This window comes from Odontesthes bonariensis, chromosome 24 (genome assembly GCF_027942865.1).
Source record: "Odontesthes bonariensis isolate fOdoBon6 chromosome 24, fOdoBon6.hap1, whole genome shotgun sequence".
Lineage (NCBI taxonomy): Eukaryota > Metazoa > Chordata > Actinopteri > Atheriniformes > Atherinopsidae > Odontesthes > Odontesthes bonariensis.
Window position 1 is genome coordinate 2,642,240 of NC_134529.1, and position 23,520 is coordinate 2,665,759.

Genomic DNA, 23,520 nt, shown 5'->3' on the forward strand with positions numbered 1-23,520 from the left:
ATCCCTACCCTGTCAGTCAGCCATGCCCTCTACATACCTTAGTGTTTATTGGAGAGAATAAACTCATATCAGATATGCATCAACATGTCAGCGGGGCCGAGAGTCATTGGCTGTGTTCCAAACCGCCTACTTCTCCTACTACTCATACTAACTTTCTGAGTTAGTATGCGAGTTTGAGTAAGCAGAAGTTCCCGGATGCATACTAGATTCTCCGAAATGTTGGGTATGCATCATGAGGTTACTACTCATACTCAAACTACCCAAGATGCAACGTAACGTGACGTCGCCGATCGTCATTTCCTGTCAAAACGGCAGTTTCAAGCTAGCTACAACGAGGGTAGGTTCACTTCCTGTTTTCAAAACAAAAGCACCAATTGTATGGTAATGGCTTTCCCTATGATAAAAGGCAACGGGTATTTTATTTTGGGAAAATAACCGGAAGTGCGTTAGCTCACTGCGGCTAGCTTTAGCTTGTTCGTGGGAACAAAGTTGTAAACAGCCGGTATTTTGTCAGGTTTTCAACACGTTGGGGATCTAAACGACTACTTTCTCACCTGAAAATGTTTCAAATGTTGCTAAAGTTTACAGAGTTTAGAGCTTAAGAGAAATCAGCTTCAGGTCGGCTGATTTCGGCCCGGGCAGGAGCCAAATGCATTGTGGGTAAACGCTCTGCATACTGTCTGATCGATCAGTATGTAGTATGGAAGTATGTAGTATGCGGCTTCAAACACAGCCGTAGTCTTCGTCATCTGAAGATCCATTCTGACCAGTAAGTGCTCGTCAAATTAGCTAATATTATCCTGTTAGCCTAGTCGGTAGTTAGCTAACGTTAGCTTGATATGATACGGGGTGGACAGGTTGGACACATTGGCTAATGATGTTTACTGACAGTTACTTATATCTTTGTGTTTTCACTTTATTAAGATCAGATTCTGCAGGTAAAATTGCAATAATAAGGTGACTTGACTTTGACTTGACCAAGAAAAAATTACTTGAGACTTGCACATGTGTGACTTGGTCCCATCTCTGCCAAATAGCCTCAAAGTTTTACCCCGTAGTCCCACAATACGCCACAGAATCCCTCGGGGGGGACACGGTCGTAAGCCAAGTCCACAAAACACATGCAGACTGGATGGTCAAACTCCCATGACCCCCTCAGTACTAAAAAGCAACATCTGCTGAAGTTGATTCCTGAGGTTTTTCTACTTTTACAAACGATTCTCAAAATGCAGCTTTTCTGAATTTTTCCATCTTTCAAGTTAAAGAATTTTAGGGTTTAAAGTTGTGAAACTACCAATGAGACAATGTGCATCATATGATAATAAATCATGTTTAAATTAGTTTCCAACGGCACAGAATGGAGCATCTCAGGGGAGTTGGGGGCTGCAGATGTTTTGGCCAGACATTTGAGGGTATATTTTTGAGAAATGGTGGATCACACTTATTAAGTAATGCATGAATAGGAAAATCCATGAGGATCAACCTCATTAAAGAGGAGAAAATAAATTGGGATGAGCACATTATGTACATTACAAGTCAGTTAAGTTTTTATGGACGTGGGTAAGAGCTATAAAAACACCAGATGAAATAACTGCAAAGTTCATTTGCGTCGACTGCTGAAATAAGTGATAAAAACTCTTAGCTGAAGGCTTTGTTAATTTATCAGTGAAGTATCTCAAGTCTCCATTCATAATTGGTTAAAAACCTGACTAATAATTGTTAAAAGCAGACATTGATCCAATTTGTTGCTAGATACTGGATGGAGGGCATTTTAGATGGTTGCCATCTCCAACTTTATAGCTAGATGTAAGTTATTGAGAACTGAAACTGCCAAAATCAAAATTAAATGGTAATACATATGAATTGCGATTTAAATAACTTCATATGATGATATATTCTAATAAAATGAAGCCAACTAATCATTAGGCTGCATAAAATGTATTTAAAAAGATAGCACGAAAAAAGAATGGCTCCCGGAAGTGGAAAAACAGCACTTCCGGTATCGAAATTACGTTAATTACAGGCTGTGAATTCAACAAACCGTGACAGCTTTTGTTGTCCTGGTCATAGACATTTATAATGTCTATGGTCCTGGTCACTAAATCATATATTAAAGCGCAGCTGTTCTTTATAGAGCTTGAACACGAAGCTAGGCTAGGCGAGCTAAGCTAACCGCTAATCAGCTAGCCTTCCATTGTTGTGAAACAGAACTAATAACTGAAAGATACAAGACAGTAAAAAGAAGAAAAAATGGAAATAAATGAGGGAGAAATAAGAAGTAAATACATCTATGAAATAGAATAAATTACAAAAAACGTATTGCGATAATAAAATAATATAAAAGAAATTAATAAGATTAACTACAAAGTAAATATTTAGTGACATTAACACAAGTTTAAATGAATGCAATGCTAAACTTAATTTACATGGCATTTATCATCATATAAACGTGTTTATATATTTTTGTATTATTTCAGATTATAACAGTTTCAGTCCTAAATATCTCACTGTACAGTTAGACACATCAATCAATCAATCAATCAATCAATCAATCAATCAATCAATCAAACTTTATTTATATAGCCCTTTACAATAGCCAACTGGTACTCAAAGTGCTTTACAACAGGATAAAAACAACAATACATAAAACAAAACATAAAACAAGATTCATTAGTGACATTAAACAGAGATTCCACCTTATTTACATTTTAAGCTACTAACAGTGAGTGAGTTAGACACTTCTGATACATTATAAAACATAAATCTGAGTAACTGAGGCTTTAATTAATCTCCCAGTAAAGGGAAACTTTCATTTAGCTCTGAACAAACGTCAGATGAGTTGTGCCTGCAGACATTCCCCTCTTCAGGAACGTGAACCGGCTCATTGTGGCCCCCCGACCCCACACGTTCCACCGCTTCAGGGAGCAGACCGCCTGTGTGTGTGTGTGTGTGTGTGTGTGTGTGTGTGTGTGTGTGTGTGTTGACATTTGTGGCACTTTCTAAACAGAGAAAGTTGGTGTGGGAAAAAGCTGCTCGCCCATTTCAGGCCGCTAGCAGCACACACTCACACACGGTCAGCTGATCCGCGACTCCCCCAACTCTCCCAGCACTTTATCTCTGTGTGTTGTCTCAGGGAAACGCTGCTGGGAAAGTCCCCGTCGTTATATTTCACCGCCACCAGACCTTTAAATTCTCAGACGTTCAATATAAAACACGTGTACTCTTCAGGGCGATTAAAGAAAACTCTCACAATTAAGCAGACTTTACAGTGTTTAACAGAATTAACACAATAAGATCAGATGTGGAGATAAAAATCTCACTATTGAACTAAAATACTCTTTACCAAACAGCCAAAAAACTAGGGCTGGGCAACGATTAAATTGTTTAATCTAATTAATCACGATTAATCTCATTTAGTTTTATTTTAAATGTGCTGCCATATGAATGAAAGTGCCATAACATTTGTTGTGCAAACACACTTTTAACATCAGCATCTTTCTGTAGTTTTTATGTAGAAGCCTCGCTCCACTGTCTGTTTCCTTGAATGACTTGCTGCTATCAGTTGTGTGTTTTGCCTTTAAGTGATATTTTAGACTGGAACTACTACGCTGAGAAGACAATTCAACTTGGCAGTGTTTACAGATGACTTTGGTTCTGTCGAAAAGCCTGTGAGCAACAGACTTTTACAAAATAAAAGCCTGTGAGCAACAGACTTTTACAAAATAAAAGCCTGTGAGCAGCAGACTTTTACAATAAAAAAAACAAACAAAAAAAATGCGTTAATGCACGATAAAATATTTATCGTTAAATAATTAACGAGTTAATGCGATAATAACGAGTTAACTCGCCCAGCCCTACTAAAAACTTCTTTAAAGAAACATTTCTGTTGAGATTTCAAACTGATTTCCTTCTGTTATCAAAGGGAGAGACGCCAAAGTGGTCATTCAGTGGACATGAACCATAAAACTCTATTTATAAAACACTATTTCATGGCTCACAGTTGAATAAAGACTCTGTGCAGAGCGAGCAGTCCTCTGCTTCCGAGCAGCAAACAGCGTAACAGGCGTGGCTGTCGGCAGGCGGCAGCAGGCAGTGATACGAAGGGAGAGAAAATAGGGCCAAGAGATTGTGAGGTCTGACTTTTTCCTGGAGAACCATTTTGTGATGCAAATGTATTACTCATTTGAACGCATATTGTTCTGAGAAGCAAAACGCTTTATTTTTTAAACCCCAGCCAACTAGCCGGGACTACCTTCATCAACACCAAAACGAGGCTGGAACTCTGCTCACAGGACGCAGCAGGGGGTAAGAAGATGTTCAGAAATGATGTTGCTGATATGGGATGTCATACAGCTTCATGTCAGAAGAGGCGAACTGTCCCTTTAATGCCTTTTTAACAGTTTTTGTCTTAAATGTGCTCAAACAACAGTTCATGCAGCCCAGCAGCTGCACAGATGTGAACACAATAAATAACTCTAGGAAACAATGAAACAGTTAAGGTGGCCGTCGGGGTGTGGTGGACTATTTATTTACTTCTGATGATCTGACCAAAGCCCCTCGTCCATGGCCTCCCTGCCTCCGTTACATCCCGACGTAAACATCTCCTTGTCCTCGTTCTTCTTCCTCTGCCCGCAGAAAAGGCTCGTTGGAGGTTTTACACCAACTGGATCTCTGAAAATAAAACAAAAGAAATCCTTTCGTTTCCATTTTAACGAGCCACGGATCGTGAGAAGGCCTTTGGTGCCGAAGACTCAAAGGCACGAATGAAGGGGGAATCTGTGTGTAAGAAGCTGTGCTTTTAATCGAGTTAACTTCTGACCCACCACAGAAGAAGAGGAAGACGGAGAGTCGGGCCCAGGGTGAGGTGGATGCGGACAGAGGAGGATAATTGTGTGTTTCTGCAGTGAAAGAGTGTTATTCTTTATGGCCGCTGAGAGGCAGCCATTGTTTGGTGGAGCTTACCAGAGATCACACGTGCTGATAGCCGCTGATGTCCACGGGCAGCAGGAGGAGGCTTACCCAAGATTATCTCCCCGATTAGACACAAAACTTTGTTTAATTCCCCCATTTGGAACATGTGATATCCCAAAACTTTTTCATCGTTTTGGAGGAAACTGGCAATAAACGAGCCGTCTCCCCAACCCTAAACATCCTGCTCAGATTAAAGGAGATTAAAGGAAGGGGCCAACGGGGTCAAAAGTATCTGGAAACTGTCGAAGATTGAGTGAGAATTATATTATTCTCTTAGATTATTGGCAAAATCCAGAGAAGCTTTACTCCAAAAAGAAACAGTCCTGCACAGACAGAGCAGATTAGACCCTAAAGCAGGTGGAATAACACCAATAACCAGAGGTGGGTAGAGCAGCCAAAAACTGTACTCAAGTAAAAGTAAAAATAGTCATCCAAATAATTATTTGAGTAAGAGTGAAAAAACTACTCAAGTACTGAGTAACTGTTGAGTAACGTCTGATTTATTTGTTAACACAAGCATTCAATCAGACAGACAAAAATACTAAATAATCATCTTTAGGCAAATTAGAGTTCATCCAATTGATCAAATAAATTAAAATGAATTAATTAATTACAAAATAGCTTAAATTAAAATAATCCAGGTAAATTCAAGTACTTCAATAAAAAATAAGAGACTTAGGAAATGTTTAAAACATATGTAACCCATATGTAACCTAAAAAACAAACATTCACCTATCCATGGGGGAAAAACGAGTTTAGGAAACTTAGCGCTACATGTTTCCTCAAGTTAGATGTTGAGTTTCTGCTGAAATGTGCGTTTGTTTTGGTTGCCACAGAAGACACATAATGTAGCTGCTGTTTCTCACTCTTTGTAAGGTAAACATGCTTTCAGTATGAGGCCTCGTCTGCGTCTTCATTTCCCACCGTTGGTTCTGACATTTTTCATCTGTTTCTTTGTTTGTTTGCTACGACTGCTAATGCTAAAGCTAACCCGTCCCGCCGCTGAGATCGAGTACGGTCACGTGACCAAACTGCACGGCTGCGTCTGATTGGTGGAACACAGTCAGGTGGTAGAGCCTTTGGTGGAAGTCTCTCTCTCTGTCAGAATAAAACATTAAAATGAGGCGTACGCGGGGGGATAAAAATAATGAGGCGTAGAATACCAAAGAGGTAAGAAGAAAAGTAACCAGCTCATTGTAGCCTAATGTAGCGGAGTAAGAGGACAGTTTCTGCTGCACACATCTACTCAAGGAAAAGTAAAAAGTATAGAGATTTAAAACTACTCCTAGAAGTATAATGTTTTCAAAAACTTACTCAAGTAAATGTAACTCGTTATTACCCACCTCTGGCTATAACACACCCAACCTGCACAGATTTCTGTCATAATTTCTTACTTCTTTAACTTTATTTTAGTTAAAATCAGCTCTCAAATTTAAGTTTCTGCTTACGACAACAAACAGAATTTAACTGAAAAAGCACTTTTGGAAATGGATGCGACTGGTGTGCCCCTCAGGGTGGATGGATGGCCAACATGGCGCCCCCCCTCCTGCATCAGCCCCGCCCCTCCAGCGTTCCCATGGTTTTCCCAGGCCTGCTCTCCCAGGGTGTTTGACCTGACTTCGTGCCCCTCTCTGCCCTCTTTCTGCCCCTCCTGGTGCTTCCTGCCCCCTGCTGCAGCAACACAGGCTCTTATTGTGGCTGTGCCCACGCCGGTCGCTGCCCGTCACACATAACCGAGGCTAACGTGCACAGCAACGTGCACGCATGCAGCAGGAGAGGACGTGGCCAGCTGGGAAAAGAGATTAAAGATCAATAAATGTTTAAACTGAATGGAAGTAAATTAGTATCATCGGTTTGGCAACACAGAGTTTAATTCTACTAATAATCAATAATACTTTATGATGATGAACTCAGTATCCAGCACAAAGCAGCTGATACATCAGCCTGTGTTCATTTACACTGAAACTTTGACTGTTTTCACTAAAAGATGCAAAAAGCTGGAACTTTAGAGCATTTCAGTCCAGTTTCATGCAGGTTTGCTTTGATTCGTTAGTGTTTTACTTTGGAGAAGCAACATTTTGTTTCATTTTGGTGGGACTGACGTGTTTACATCCAGTTTAAAAAAAATATCTTGTTTTAGTTCATTTTTATTTTGTTATTTCATTTTGTTCAGTTTTAATAAAATGGAGGCCGACACAGATGTGGATGCACCGAAGTTTCATTTGGATTTGAAGCATCAGGTTTGCATCTACGTCCAAACAAACACACATCAGACAGCTTTGGCTTTGGATGAATTGGACCAGTTAAGATTTGAATGAATTTAACAAACTGCGGCTGTGTTCGAAACCGCATACTACATACTGCATACTACATACTGCATACTGCATACTGCATACTACATACTGCATACTACATACTGCATACTGCATACTGCATACTACATACTGCATACTGCATACTGCATACTACATACTACATACTGCATACTACATACTGCATACTACATACTGCATACTGCATACTACATACTGCATACTGCATACTACATACTGCATACTACATACTGCATACTGCATACTGCATACTGCATACTGCATACTACATACTGCATACTACATACTGCATACTACATACTACATACTACATACTGCATACTGCATACTGCATACTACATACCACATACTGCATACTGCATACTACATACTGCATACTACATACTACATACTGCATACTGCATACTACATACTGCATACTACATACTGCATACTGCATACTGCATACTACATACCACATACTGCATACTGCATACTACATACTGCATACTGCATACTGCATACTACATACTGCATACTACATACTACATACTAAATACTACATACTGCATACTGCATACTACATACTGCATACTGCATACTACATACTGCATACTACATACTGCATACTGCATACTACATACTGCATACTGCATACTACATACCACATACTTCCATACTCATCGATCAGACAGTATGCAGAGCGTTTACCCACAATGCATTTCGCTCCTGCCCGAGCTGAAATCAGCCGGCCTGAAGCTGATTTCTCTTAAGCTCTAAACTCTGTAAACTTTAGCAACATTTGAAACATTTTCAGGTGAGAAAGTAGTCGTTTAGATCCCCAACGTGTTGAAAACCTGACAAAATACCGGCTGTTTACAGTTTTGTTTCCACGAATTCGGCGCTACTAAAGCGAGCTGCAGTGAGCAACGCACTTCCGGTTATTTTCACAAAATAAAATACCCGTTGCCTTTTATCATAGGGAAAGCCATTACCATACAATTGGTGCTTTTGTTTTGAAAACAGGAAGTGAACCTACCCTCGTTGTAGCTAGCTTGAAACTGCCGTTTTGACAGGAAATGACGATCGGCGACGTCACGTTACGTTGCATCTTGGGTAGTTTGAGTATGAGTAGTAACCTCATGATGCATACCCAACATTTAGGAGGATCTAGTATGCATCCGGGAACTTAAAAAAAGTTAAAGTTAGTATCAGTAGTGGGAGAAGTAGGCGGTTTCGAACTCAGCCTTTGTAGTATGTAGTATGTAGTTTGCCTCTTTGAAGTGATGCTGGAGATGTAAAATATAACTGAATCTGAAACTCTGAAACTCTAAAACTGTCATGAAGCAGCTGGAAGGTTAAAGTCTGTCCAGAACAATAAGAGGAGGAGGAGGGCCGTCTGAAATACCACAGAAGAAGGAGGGAAGTCTGAGAAAAGGAGGAAGAGAGCGAAGGACCGGTTGAAGAAAAGACCGGCCGTGGTGTCGTGACTGCTGGTGATTTAGTGGCCATCAATCAGAGAGCTGCAGGGACTGGAGACAAATACAGAGAACAGGCAGAGAGCTGGCGGTCAGGGAGGGATGCTGGAGGGCAGGACCTGCACGTGGGCCAGAGTGTGCACGTGGGCCGGAGTGTGCACGTTTCACCTGTGTCTGTTAAAACTGTTCAGAGTCCCAGGCTGCTTTATTATCTGGGATAACCAGGTTTTTACTTACAAACTCAACTTTTACAAGCTGTTTGGAGCAGGATCTCAGATGGTTCTGAACTGATCAGGGGGAAGAAGTCGCTCCCCGGCCTCCTCACTTCCCACTAAGATTAAACTTTCACCAAATGGAGACATTTTTAAATCCAGGTTAAACACATTTCTGTTCTCATGTGTCTATGCATGAAATCTGCACGATATCTTTGAACTTATCTGGACTGTTGCTTGTTTTTAAATTAATTTTAATGATTTTATTTGTTTCTCTTTATATTCTTTTATGTATTTTTAATGCTTCTTCCACTCCCTGCTGCAATGCTTTTATTTTATGTGAAGCACTTTGAATTGATGTACATGAAGTACATGAAATGTGCTATATAAATAAATTTGATTTGATTTGATTTAAAGCTCCACCACAGCTACATTAACCACACGGCATCCTCCCCAGATCAGAAGGCTCGGCAGGTTCATTTTAAATATTAAAAAGTTAAATTTCCAGCTTAGAAAGTGAAATAAAAGCTCGATTGATCACAATGATCCAACAGAGTCATTAAAATGTCAACATTTCCCACCTTTAATCACTTTAATACGTAATTTAATCAGGTTTTCTTTCACTTTTTAAAGTTTTCTTCCTTCTTTGGACTGTTTAACTTCTGGATTTCAGCTCTTACCTGCGGAGCAGCCATCAGCTCCACCTGCTGGGTGGTGTAAGGAGGCGCTAATAAGGAACTGGAACTCCTCGGTTATCTCACCAGGTATAAGCCCCGGTAGAGCAAATGAACTGAAAAACAAAGAAAGGTCCGGTGTTTTCTGAGGAGTTCTTAATAAAATGCTCCTGTTACAGAATTTAATGTTCCTGCAGATGAATTTAAAAAAACACACACTTTTTCCTTTTTGCATTAAGTTTCCAACAAAAATAACCAGAAAACGATGGACCTTAAACACACCGTAGGAAGCAGAAATATCAATATCAATGCTCCTGAGCTCTTTAAATCCTTGAGGCTTTTAGGGCTTAACGACAGGATCCAACCTGGAACGTGTAAAACAAATCGATTTACAATGAAACGTTGTTTCAGACGTACCTAAACTGATCGTTTATTATCCTGCAAACACATTTTCTCCATCGAATTGGAGAAGAAAGAGAAGATAGGCTACTCAATAATTTCAGAAGTTTAAACTTTAAGAAAAGCTAACATGCTAATGTGAAAAGATTTGAAATGTTGAAGTCTATAAATGGAAGCTGATCGGTTAATTATTTAACGAAAGAAAGTTTAGTTTTTTTAAGAGAAACATGTGGAATTTACAGCCTGTGGAAGCAGATTCTGCTGTTTGTGTGCATTTAATGACTGTTTAACAGGGATTATCACAAATATTAAAGCCACACATGTAACAACATGCAGGACATCGTTATTCCAACAGTTTTTAAAGTCTCACTCCATTAAACTCGATGAAGAAGTTGCTTTTTGTGCCGAGAGGAGGGACGACATGTCCTCAGAAATATCTGAAGCCGTGAAACAAACGTTATTTCACTCATATTATAAGTTCAGTTTTAATAACATTTAATGTAGTAAAAATGTAAATAAAACTACAAGAATCAGACACCTGCACATATAAAAAAAAAGGTTAAATCTAAACAGTTTCTGAACAGTTTAAAGAAATTAAACAATAAATCCTCACAAATACATAAAAATTAAGGCTGGGCGAGTTAACTCGTTAATTAGTTAACGCCGATAAATATTTTATTGCGCATTAACGCATGTTTTATTATTTATTTTATTATTGTAAAAGTCTGTTGCTCACAGGCTTTTATTTTGTAAAAGTCTGCTGCTCACAGGCTTTTATTTTGTAAAAGTCTGCTGCTCACAGGCTTTTATTTTGTAATAGTCTGTCGCTCACAGGCTTTTATTTTGTAAAAGTATGTTGCTCACATGCTTTTATTTTGTAAAAGTCTGCTGCTCACAGGCTTTTATTTTGTAAATGTCTGCTGCTCACAGGCTTTTATTTTGTAAAAGTCTGTTGCTCACAGGCTTTTATTTTGTAAAAGTCTGTTGCTCACAGGCTTTTATTTTGTAAAAGTCTGCTGCTCACAGGCTTTTATTTTGTAAAAGTCTGCTGCTCACAGGCTTTTATTTTGTAAAAGTCTGTTGCTCACAGGCTTTTATTTTGTAAAAGTCTGCTGCTCACAGGCTTTTATTTTGTAAAAGTCTGCTGCTCACAGGCTTTTATTTTGTAAAAGTCTGCTGCTCACAGGCTTTTATTTTGTAAAAGTCTGTTGCTCACAGGCTTTTATTCTGTAAAAGTCTGCTGCTGTCTGCTGTGGAACAGGAAAAGAAAGTAATCGGCGGATCCACCAAACATGGAGAAGGGTACGGAACTTTTACTCGGCCATTTTCATGTTAAAGTTCTTCCAGACGGCGGAGTCGACAGAACCAAAGTCATCTGTAAACACTGCCAAGTTGAATTGTCTTCTCAGCGTAGTAGTTCCAGTCTAAAATATCACTTAAAGGCAAAACACACAACTGATAGCAGCAAGTCATTCAAGGAAACAGACAGTGGAGCGAGGCTTCTACATAAAAACTACAGAAAGATGCTGATGTTAAAAGTGTGTTTGCACAACAAATGTTATGGCACTTTCATTCATATGGCAGAACATTTAAAATAAAGCTAAATGCTAAAAGCTATGCACTACTTTTGGATTCATTTTTGGATTCTGCGTACAAATGCGATTAATCGTGATTAATCAGGGAAATCATGTGATTAATTAGATTAAACATTTTATTCGTTGCCCAGCCCTAAAAGAAATTAAACAATAAAACCTCACAAATACATAAAAATGTGAGAATAACTCCACATGATAACGGAAATAACTGATTTATTCACATCTATGTAAACAGCCCGTGACGCACCGGAAGCGGAAGTCCGTTCTGTTTTGATACTTTTTAACCGGAAGCGGAAATACGCTCTGTTTTGATACTTTTTAATGTGGCTTCCGGCGTCTCTCTGCTCCGGCAGGCTGTCTCGGGAGTTTTCGGGGAGAAATGGAGTATAAACTGATCGTGGCTGTCTCCGGCTTCCCGAGTTTGTACGACACGAACTCTGTGACGTACCGCGACCTGAACATGAGGAGCGAAGCGTGGCGGCAGATCGCGGAGATGGTCGGTGTCCCTGGTGAGTGGCAACTTTTCCAGGGTTTAAAACCGCCACAGGCCGGGCCCTGAAACGCCATCATACCTGTTTGTTACCCAGGCGAAGCAAAGTTAAGTGTTACAAAGCTGAAAAACGGCTTAAAAAAGGCACCACCCGCCCTCCACCTCACCTCCACCCCACAGATATATCAACAGGACCAAAACAAAGCGGGTCCGTCTGTTATTATGTTCCGACGGCGGCTTTCAGCTCATTGGTTCCTGTTTGCGGTTTTGATGCTTTTTTTTAAAGAACACATCAATAAATCACAAACTAAATACATAAATTAATACATTTAGGTTTTCAAACCATGTTTATTATGTAGTTAATATCCTTCTATTGGTGATTAATTATTTCACTTTCGTCTCACTTCACTGGTCACTTTAAAAATATAAAAATATAAACAGTTTTTTAAATTCTTAGATTGTTTTTAAAGTGTTTATTATTGTATAAACATTTTTATTGCTTTATTATGTCTGCTACTGGATGCTTGAATTTCCTTCGGGATCAATAAAGTATCTATCTATCTATTAATTGACAGTTGAAGTTTGAAGGTAGTCGCTGTATGATATTTCTGATCATTTACCAAGTGACTTTTTGTCTGTTTTAGTTAAAAATTTTTTGAAGTTACATATTTTTGAAGTCATATTGTAAATCATTACGACATTAAGAATGTTTTCGGTTCAGTTTTCGGGTTGTTTATTTGTTTCTTTGCCCTTGAACAACCATCCGATCGGTTTTATCCAAAATGAAACCGGATGTTTGAGGAGAATCATATAAAAACAGGAGAAGTTAGAGAAGTTGATTCAGTTATTAACCATTAATGACCGTTTATGTGTCTTTAACGCACACAGACTGTTTATTACAAAGTAAATGACCGTCTGACATTTCGATGATGATATTTCTATCAGATCTACAACCTTTAATGTTCCTGGAAAAGCCGTTTTTCATCCTTATTTTCATCCTGATCAGCTTTAAAGGTGCAGTCAGAACTTTCACTGCTTTAAAGCGAACATAATAAATGTCTTCTTTAAAGTGTTTGGGCTTTAATAAAGGGAAGAATGAGATGCATCAGGCGCCGTCAGATGACCGTTTTATCTGACTCTCTCAGAGTCGGAGTGCAGACGGAAGTGGAAGACGCTCAGAGACCAGCACCGCAGGGAGAGGCAGCGTGAGAAGGACCGGCGGGAGAGCGGGATCGGGCTGTCCAACTACAAGCCGTGGAGATATTCGGCCATTCTGTCCTTTTTGAACCCGTTCATCGACGCCAGGGCGGCGGGCACCAACGGCTGGGCTCTGGACCCGCAGCCCTCCCACATCCACGAGCTGGTGGGCTGCAGCACCACGACAGAGATCCGGAGCGACGATGACGAGACTTACGGTTCGTTTTACCGCCTTTAAAAAGCTGCTTGTCTGCCGCTCACCTCCAAACCGGAAACAGAGGAGCGACTTTACTAAAGTTCTGGAAATTTAAGGGTAGAAAGATGCATTTTCTACACATTACAGAGGTGTTAAAGGGATAGTTCGCCTCTTCTGACATGAAGCTGTGTAACATCCCATATCAGCAGCATCATTTCTGAACATCTTCTTACCCCCTGCTGCGTCCTGTGAGCAGAGTTCCAGCCTCGTTTTGGTGCTGATGAAGGTAGTCCGGCTAGTTGGCTGGGGTTTAAAAAATAAAGCGTTTTGCTTCTCAGAACAATATGCGTTCAACAGAGTAATACATTTGCATCACAAAATGGTTCTCCAGGAAAAAGTCAGACCTCACAATCTCTTGGCCCTATTTTCTCTCCCTTCGTATCACTGCCTGCTGCCGCCTGCCGACAGCCGCGCCTGTTACGCTGTTTGCTGCTCGGAAGCAGGGGACTGCTCGCTCTGCACAGCACATACACAAAACAATAGGGAAAGGAAAGAGAAGGAAAGGAAACAAAAGGAAATGAAAGGAAAGGTCTGACTTTCTCCTGGAGAACCATTTTGTGATGCAAATGTATTACTCTGTTGAACGCATATTGTTCTGAGAAGCAAAACGCTTTATTTTTTAAACCCCAGCCAACTAGCCGGACTACCTTCATCAACACCAAAACGAGGCTGGAACTCTGCTCACAGGACGCAGCAGGGGGTAAGAAGATGTTCAGAAATGATGTTGCTGATATGGGATGTCATACAGCTTCATGTCAGAAGAGGAGAACTGTCCCTTTAAAGTGGCGAACTATCCCTTTAACGTCCAACATCAACCAGAACCGACTCTGCTACTGAAACACAGAGTGATTACTCCTGTTTTCCTTCTCAGAGACGCTCTGAATGCAGCTGAATGAGTTTAATCTGACATGTATGAAATACAGATGTTTTTAATGTCCCAGATGTTCCAAACGCAGCTGAAAGCGTCTCAGCATCGGCTCCCGTTCAGTTTCATTTTCGACAGATTTAATCAGAATCTTAAACTTAAACATGTTTTTTTTCCCCAACATTATCTTTATTGAGTTTTCAACATTTTTCCAAAACACACATATATTCAGAAATAAGAGCGCTCTCATATCCCAGGAGACATCAGGAGCAAAGCTATTATCCAACACTCAAATTGTCCTTCCCTGCAAGTCAGATATTAATGAGATAATATAGAGCAACACTTAGTACAAGTATAAAACCAAAAACAAAAAGAAAAGAAACAACCAGAACAGTAAACGTTTCTCTATCTTGTTAAGAATAAGCCCATATTATTTCACTATTGTACCTATATGGTTAGAAAATACAGATTCAGATGTACAATCCATACAGAATAAAAAAAAATCAAATATCAAAAGAAAGGACTACCAACAACTTCGCCTCTTCGTCTTCGTTACCCACATTACTTAAATCTACATTCTCCATATATTCTATAAAAGGACCCCAAATGTTTTGAAATAGTGATATTTTGCCTTTTATAATGTAAGTTATCTTCTCCACGGGTAAAGTTGTGGATATTTCCTTAACCCAGCTGATGATTTTTGGTTTACTGGAACTCCTCCGTGAGACTCTTTCTGCCAGCAGTAAACATAAAGTCCAGGGCGGTGATTCTTAAACCTGTTTTTATCCGTTTTCAGGCTTCGCCGTGGCAGATGCGACGACCACCTCGTCGCCCTCGTCCATCGACTTCAGCCACAGAAAGCGTTCGTCTGCAGACGCCTACGACTGCGTCGGGGCCAAAGAGGCGAAGCTGGAGCCGACGGGCGGCGCAGACGGCGACCTGGTGGCGCAGCAGGCCAACATGAAGCAGCTGTTTGAGAGGATGATGCAGTCCGTCACCTCTCTGGCCTCCACCATGGCGTCCTCGCACTCGGATCAGCCGCCGCCCCCCGAGCTGGAGCTGCCGGAGCGCAGCCTGCCGCCGCCCTGGGCCACGTCCAGGATGCACCCGCTGAAGACCGAGGAGCAGGACGCAGAGGTCGACGAGATCTTAATCGAGACGGACGAGGACGAGGAGGAGGAGGAGCGCCGGCCCGCGTCTCCCAGGCCGACCCGGGCCAAGAGGAAGAGCGCCGACGGCGTGCTGGAGGAGCTGCTGAGGAGGATGGAGGCCCGGGAGGCCCAGCGGGAGCGGGACGCTGAGCCCCGGGACGACGTGACGCTGTTCCTGCTCAGCCTGGCTCCGGCCATGAGGAGGCTGACCGCCGAGAAGCAGTCGTGGATCCGGACCAGGATGCAGCAGCTCCTGCACGAGGCCGAGTTCGGCGCCATGAAGCTTCAGTGACCCCCAGGAACACTTTTAGGAACAATCCTGGAGACGTCTGTGTGTTTATATTTGGAATATCTTGTTGCTAAATCGATCCTTTTCTGCGTTTTTTGAGGAGTTCTTAATAAAATCCTCCTGTTACAGTGTTTCATGCTTCTTTAAAAAACACACTTTTGTTCCTTTTTAGCATGAAGTTACAGACAGTTTCCAACAAAAATACCCAGAACACACCGTAGGAAGCAGAAATATCAATGCTGCACGTTTCCGCGGAAACGAGCCTTCAGCAAGTTTTTAGGGCTTAACGACAGGATCCAACCTGGGACGTGTAAAACTAATCGACTTAAAATGAAACGTTGTTTCAGACGCACCTAAACTGATCGTTTATTATCCTGCAAACACATTTTATCCATCGAATTGGAGAAGAAAGAGAAAGAGATGATCAGTTAATTGTTTAACTAGAGAAAGTTTAGTTTTTTTAAATGTAAATAAACTTTATTTCTACAGCCCTTTACAAACAATCCTTACGGTGTACCAAAATGCTTTACAGCAGGTAATAAATAAAGAGAAGAAGAAGTAAAAACAAATAAAAGAACAGCGAAAGTAATAAAATACAACAAAATCGAATAATATAAAAGTGTCATCATGCTACTGGGTATTAAAGCCATCCTAAATAAGCAGGTTTTTAGCCCGGATCTGAAGAGGCCCAGGTCAGAAATAAGACGCAGCTGGACGGGGGGCTTATTCCAGAGCCTGGGGGCAGCTTTGGGAAAAGGCTCGCTCACCCCAGGGTTTGTATTCTGACCTGGGCACTTCCAGCAGAAACTGATCTGCTGACCTCAGAGCTCTACCAGGACTGTTAAAAGCTCAGATAAATACGACGGGGCGAGGCCGTTAAGAGCTTTAAAAACAAACATTAACAGTTTAAAATCAGTTCTGTAAAGGACAGGAAGCCGATGGAGGGAGTTAAGAACAGGAGTGATGTGCACACGTCTGTTGGTGTTGGTTAAAGACGGGCAGCAGCGTTCTGCACCAGCTGAAGGCGGCTGAGAGAAGACTGGGAGACGCCCACATAAAGAGCATTAAAACAGTCTGACCTTCAACTTATCAGGGCATGGACGGCTTTCTCAAGGTCATGAGGACTTAAAAACAAGTGTTTTAAGAGAAAAACAACAAGCGTTCATCCAGCAGATGGAGGCAGAGAGGAGGAAATGATCCGGGCTCTGCGGCAGCGTCTCGAACAGCATTCAGTTAAACATAAAAGTGTTAAATATGAAAGTATTTACTCGTCTGTATCTCATGAAAGTGAGAACAGAAACATGGGCCAGGTTCAGATCAGCATCCAGCTGCTTTTAGTTTGCTGCTCCACCGTCTCAGTATCTCTGCTTCACTCCTGAAGTGGGTTAAAGTGTTTAAAAGTTTATTCAATAATAATAATAATAATTAAAACTCTTCTTTATATAAACAAAAGGAAAGGAAAAGAAAAGGAAAGGAAAAGAAAAGGAAGGGAAACAAAAGGAAAGGAAAGGAAAAGGAAAGGAAACAAAAGACAAGGAAAGGAAAAGAGAAGGAAAGGAAACAAAAGGAAAGGAAAGAGAAGGAAAGGAAACAAAAGGAAAGGAAAGGAAACAAAAGGAAAGGAAACAAAAGACAAGGAAAGGAAAAGAGAAGGAAAGGAAACAAAAGGAAAGGAAAGAGAAGGAAAGGAAACAAAAGGAAAATAAATAAAAGGAAAGGAAAGACAAGGAAAGGGAAAGAGAAGGAAAGGAAACAAAAGGAAAAGAAAAGAGAAGGAAAGGAAGCAAAAGGAAAATAAATAAAAGGAAAGGAAAGAAGGAAAGGGAAAGAGAAGGAAACAAAAGGAAAGGAAAGGAAAAGAAAAGAGAAGGAAAGACAAGGAAAGGAAAGGAAAACAAAAGCAAAGGAAAGGGAAAGAGAAGGAAAGGAAAAGAGAAGGAAAGGAAACAAAAGGAAAAGAAAAGAGAAGGAAAGGAAACAAAAGGAAAATAAATAAAAGGAAAGGAAAGACAAGGAAAGGGAAAGAGAAGGAAACAAAAGGAAAGGAAAGGAAAAGAAAAGAGAAGGAAAGGAAACAAAAGGAAAGGAAAGGAAAAGAAAAGGAAACAAAAGGAAAGGAAAGGAAAGACAAGGAAAGGAAAAGAGAAGGAAAGGAAACAAAAGGAAAGGAAAGACAAGGAAAGGAAAAGAGAAGGAAAGGAAACAAAAGGAAAATAAATAAAAGGAAAGGAAAGACAAGGAAAGGAAAAGAGAAGGAAAGGAAACAAAAGGAAAATAAATAAAAGGAAAGGAAAGACAAGGAAAGGAAAAGAGAAGGAAAGGAAACAAAAGGAAAGGAAAGGAAAGACAAGGAAAGGAAAAGAGAAGGAAAGGAAACAAAAGGAAAGGAAAGACAAGGAAAGGAAAAGAGAAGGAAAGGAAACAAAAGGAAAGGAAAGGAAAGACAAGGAAAGGAAAAGAGAAGGAAAGGAAACAAAAGGAAAGGAAAGACAAGGAAAGGAAAAGAGAAGGAAAGGAAACAAAAGGAAAAGAAAAGAGAAGGAAAGGAAACAAAAGGAAAATAAATAAAAGGAAAGGAAAGACAAGAAAAGGAAAAGAGAAGGAAAGGAAACAAAAGGAAAAGAAAAGAGAAGGAAAGGAAACAAAAGGAAAATAAATAAAAGGAAAGGAAAGACAAGGAAAGGGAAAGAGAAGGAAAGGAAGCAAAAGGAAAATAAATAAAAGGAAAGGAAAAGAAAAGAGAAGGAAAGACAAGGAAAGGAAAGGAAAACAAAAGCAAAGGAAAGGGAAAGAGAAGGAAAGGAAACAAAAGCAAAGGAAAGGGAAAGAGAAGGAAAGGAAACAAAAGCAAAGGAAAGACAAGGAAAGGAAAGGAAAACAAAAGGAAAGGAACAGAGAGAGTATAAACAGAGAGTCTGAGCTGAAAAGCGGCTCGATGCTGAACTTTAAGTTGCAGCGCTCCACCACCACCGCCCACATGTTGTGACGTGCGTCACCGTCGCCCCCGGCGACCGCACCGAGGAAGAGGTCCGATGATGATGATGTGTGAAGAGCCTCAGCTTCATCTCAATCTGTCGAGCAAAGGTGGAGATGAGAGCCGGAGGGCGTTCTCTCCAGAACAAGATGCATGAGTGAGGGATTGTGGGAGCTGAAGTCCACCTGCAGGGGCTCCACTTCCCATCAGTTCAGTTCAGATGAGACAGAAAGGCCCAGCGGGGGGGGTTCATCATCATCATCAGCAGCACATGAGGGGGTTTCTCCCCGGCTGACATCCCAGAAAACCTTTCACATGATAAAGTATATATATATATATATTTATATATGGTCTGTCCATGTTCAGTAGTTCTGTGTTGCCCTTCCAAGAGAATGACTCAGAACTCCGAAAAGTCACAGGTGAGATTTAGAGATGAAATATAAAGTGGCAGCAAAGCCCCTCAGTACTTTGGGACGAGGCCTCTCAGATGCTGTTACATCAGAATAATATGACTCAAGTTAAAGTAAAAAGTTTTCATCCAGTTTTATTTGTTAACACAAGCATTCAATCAGACAGACAAAAATACTAAATAATCATCTTTAGGCCAATTAGAGTTCATCCAGTTGATAAAATAAATTAAAATGAATTCATTAATTACAAAAGTAGCTTAAATTAAAATAATCCAGGTAAATTCAAGAATTTTAATATCAAATCAAATTTATTTGTATAGCACATTTCATGTACAAACAATTCAAAGTGCTTTACATAAAATAAAAGCATTGCAGCAGGGAGTGGAAGAAGCATTAATAAATAAATAAACATAAACAAATAAATATAAATAAATAAAAATAAAAGAGACTTAGGAAATGTTTAAAACATATGGAACCCATATGTAACCTAAAAAACAAACATTCACCTATCCATGGGGGGGAAAAAAACGAATTTAGGAAACTTAGCGCTACATGTTTCCTCAAGTTAGATGTTGAGTTTCTGCTGAAATGTGCGTTTGTTTTGGTTGCCACAGAAGACACATAATGTAGCTGCTGTTTCTCACTCTTTGTAAGGTAAACATGCTTTCAGTATGAGGCCTCGTCTGCGTCTTCATTTCCCACCGTTGGTTCTGACATTTTTCATCTGTTTCTTTCTTTGTTTGCTACGACTGCTAATGCTAAAGCTAACCCGTCCCGCCGCTGAGATCGAGTACGGTCACGTGACCAGACTGCACGGCTGCGTCTGATTGGTGGAACACAGTCAGGTGGTAGAGCCTTTGGCGGAAGTCTCTCTCTCTGTCAGAATAAAACATTAAAATGAGGCGTACGCGGGGGGATAAAAATAATGAGGCGTAGAATACCAAAGAGGTAAGAAGAAAAGTAACCAGCTCATTGTAGCCTAATGTAGCGGAGTAAGAGGACAGCTTCTGCTGCACACATCTACTCAAGTAAAAGTAAAAAGTATAGAGATTTAAAACTACTCCTGGAAGTATAATGTTTTCAAATACTTACTCGAGTAAATGTAACTCGTTACCACCCACCTCTGGTCCTTCATCACGATGCTACCAGAGGTGGGAAGGTTGTTAAAATGACCTCCCTTAACTCCATTTAAGCCATTTTACATCCTGGAAATGTTCGATCGGATCAAAGGAAAAATCAGATATTAATTATGAGCAGTTTGTTTTAAAACAGAGTAAAATAAGAGCTGTGTAACCATGCCAACCGCCCTCACTCTACACCCGTGGGAATAACTCTTAAGGATCCGCGCTGAAGCTGCGCTCTGACTGACAGTAATTTCCTCTCTGCCAGGCTGCAGCTCAGTGGGTATTCGTGTCAATCGGTCCCCGCTGAGATCATCCCCGCCCCTCTGATGACGGGCCGCCCAAACCGGTGGAGCTACAGGAGCGTGCACGCCACGCACGGCGGCCCTGATGGATACTCTGCTGTCAGTAAAGTCCAGGAAACAAGAGGAAGTCTCACAGAGTAATAAACATCAGAGAGGAGCAGTCAGCTGTTTGGTGTTTCCTTTTAAAAACAGATCCAACTGTTGGTGTGAAATATTTAACATCTGAAACCAGCTGTGGCATCCATTAAAAAACACAGAGGCTGTGTTCGAGACCGCATACTACATACTTCCATCCTGCATACTCATCGATCAGACAGTATGCAGAGCGTTTACCCACAATGCATTTCGCTCCTGCCCGAGCCGAAATCAGCCGGCCTGAAGCTGATTTCTCTTAAGCTCTAAACTCTGTAAACTTTAGCAACATTTGAAACATTTTCAGGAGAGAAAGTAGTCGTTTAGATCCCCAACGTGTTGAAAACCTGACAAAATACCGGCTATTTACAATTTTGTTCCCACGAATTTGGCGCTACTAAAGCTAGCCGCAGTGAGCAACGCACTTCCTGTTATTTTCACAAAAATAAAATACCCGTTGCCTTTTATCATAGGGAAAGCCATTACCATACAATTGGTGCTTTTGTTTTGAAAACAGGAAGTGAACCTACCCTCGTTGTAGCTAGCTTGAAACTGCCGTTTTGACAGGAAATGAGGATCAGCGATGTCGCGTTACGTTGCATCTTGGGTAGTTTGAGTATGAGTAGTAACCTCATGATGCATACCCAACATTTAGGAGAATCTAGTATGCATCCGGGAACTTCTCGCTTACTCAAACTCGCATACTATCTCAACTACTCACTACTCAACTCAATACTAACTCATGCTTTCTGAGTATTGAACCCAAAGGAAGCAGATAAAGAGAAAAAAGCAGGGGGCCGAGGGTTGAGCCCTGTGGAACCCCATAAAGTCGAGGAGCAGTGGAAGATTCAGAACCAGCTAAGTTTACAGACGTGGTTCTGTCTGAGTCATTTTCCCTGAATATGTCATTAAAAACTCTCACCAAAGCAGACTCTGTTCTGTGCTGTGCTGAGTTTTAAAACCTGACTGAAAAACCTCCATAATGTTGTGTTCATCTAAAATCTGTATCTGTATGTAGAGCTGGAGGGTTTCTGGTCTGACTGCAGAAACAGCTTCATTATGTCTGCGTTACTGCGTTAAATTAAACAGGAGTTTTGGTTTCCTTCCCTTTCTAAGAACACGTTATGTCTCACTTACCTCTGAAAGCATCATTTGAAATAAAAACTAACTTGAGGCTGTTTGTACCTTTGAAACACTGTTAATGGCTTCCACAGCTGCAGGGTGATGGAGTCTGTGTGAGCTTGAGATATTTTAACTGAGAAGGTGAATGAAACGAGTCAGGAAAGAAAACTGGATGCTGACTTTACCGTGTGGCTCTCTGAGGGAGCCTGGCTGCTGCAGGGCTGTTTACCTTAAAAAGTAAGAATAAATTAAGTTCACAACAGGCTGTTTGGAGGATCCAAACCGATGGAGCAGAACTGAATAGCTGGAAAAGACTGAAGAATTCGCCAAAGGCTTCCCTTTAAAAACCACCAACAGAGGCTGCAGTTGGTTTTTAATGTATTTTAGGAAATATGTAAACCTTCAGAGGAAACTGGGGAACGTGGGTCATACGTTGATTTATTTAATTTTTCTTCTTTTTATCTTTAAAAATGTGGAGATTTCTGTTGCTTTAACACTCAAAAACTCCAGTTGAAGCTCTGGATTCTGGTAGGTACAAGGTACCTGTATCTGTGTCAGTATACTGGGAGAGATGAAAAGAAGCCCATAGAATATAAACACAAAGGAGTTAGCAGGTTACCTGCTGACAGGTGAGGGTGTCAGGATTGGCTGTAAAAGGAGCATCCGTTTTCTGGAGTTTTTCTGTGAGTTTTGGAGTTTTCTGTGAGCAACAGACTTTTACAAAATAAAAGCCTGTGAGCATTCAAACTGTTACAATAATAGAATAAATAATAAAACATGCGTTTATGCGCGATAAAATATTTATCAACCACTCCAGCTCTGGAGGTCGCTGCCTCCAAAGCTTTTTAAGGTGCGTGTCTGATGGGACAAGTGATCAATAAGGAATGACAAAAGGTATAAAAGAGTGATCAATAAGGCGGGACAAAGGGATGAAGGAGGCGAACTGACAGTGACTGATTGGAGACATGCTCAGCTGCACTCTCACAATCAGCTTCTATCACCCAAAGAGTTCAGCTTTCTATACGCTGAATATGTCAAAGGGCTGCATGAAGAGAGGGAGGTAATGAAAATTTCACTCTTGAGTGGTTTAAGATGAGTCTGACATAAGTTAGATCAAACCAGCAGGTAACAGCAGAAAATGAGAGTCCTTGCTTATTAAAATATCCCCACAGGGGTCAACGCACAAAGCAAAGGCCGACGCCGTTCCGAGTAATGGAAACCGAAGTGGGCCGAGGCCATTTATTAACAGATCTGGAGCTGCTCAAAGTGCTTCAGCATCAAAGAGCTCCTCACGGGTGTTCCAAACCTCAGCTTTTCACTGATAAGACGCAGGGTGATAACTCACCGTTAAAGGTGAGTCAACTCGTGACTTTGGCGAGCTGTCGAACCTCTTTGAGAAGCATGAAACTGTTTCAGAGCATCAATCTTTTTTATGGACGTCTGGATCCAGCAGCTCGGCGTCACAGCCTCTAACTTCGTGATTCCAAAACATAAATATCCTGCTGCTGATTTATGTGTTTATGCTGATTTTGTGTGCTTTCGGTGTAATCTGTGTGCAAAAGATCGA

The 23,520-nt window shown here is 40.8% G+C and overlaps 1 protein-coding gene across 1 annotated transcript; it reads left to right on the top strand.

The window, feature by feature from the left end:
- Positions 1-11,933: 11,933 nt before the first annotated feature.
- Positions 11,934-16,019, top strand: LOC142375050 (uncharacterized). Its single transcript, XM_075458972.1, has 3 exons — positions 11,934-12,150; positions 13,277-13,546; positions 15,246-16,019. Exons 1-3 carry the CDS (start codon positions 12,021-12,023, stop codon positions 15,890-15,892), a joined length of 1,047 nt encoding a protein of 348 aa, XP_075315087.1. The 5' UTR covers positions 11,934-12,020; the 3' UTR covers positions 15,893-16,019.
- The last annotated feature ends 7,501 nt before the right edge of the window (positions 16,020-23,520 follow it).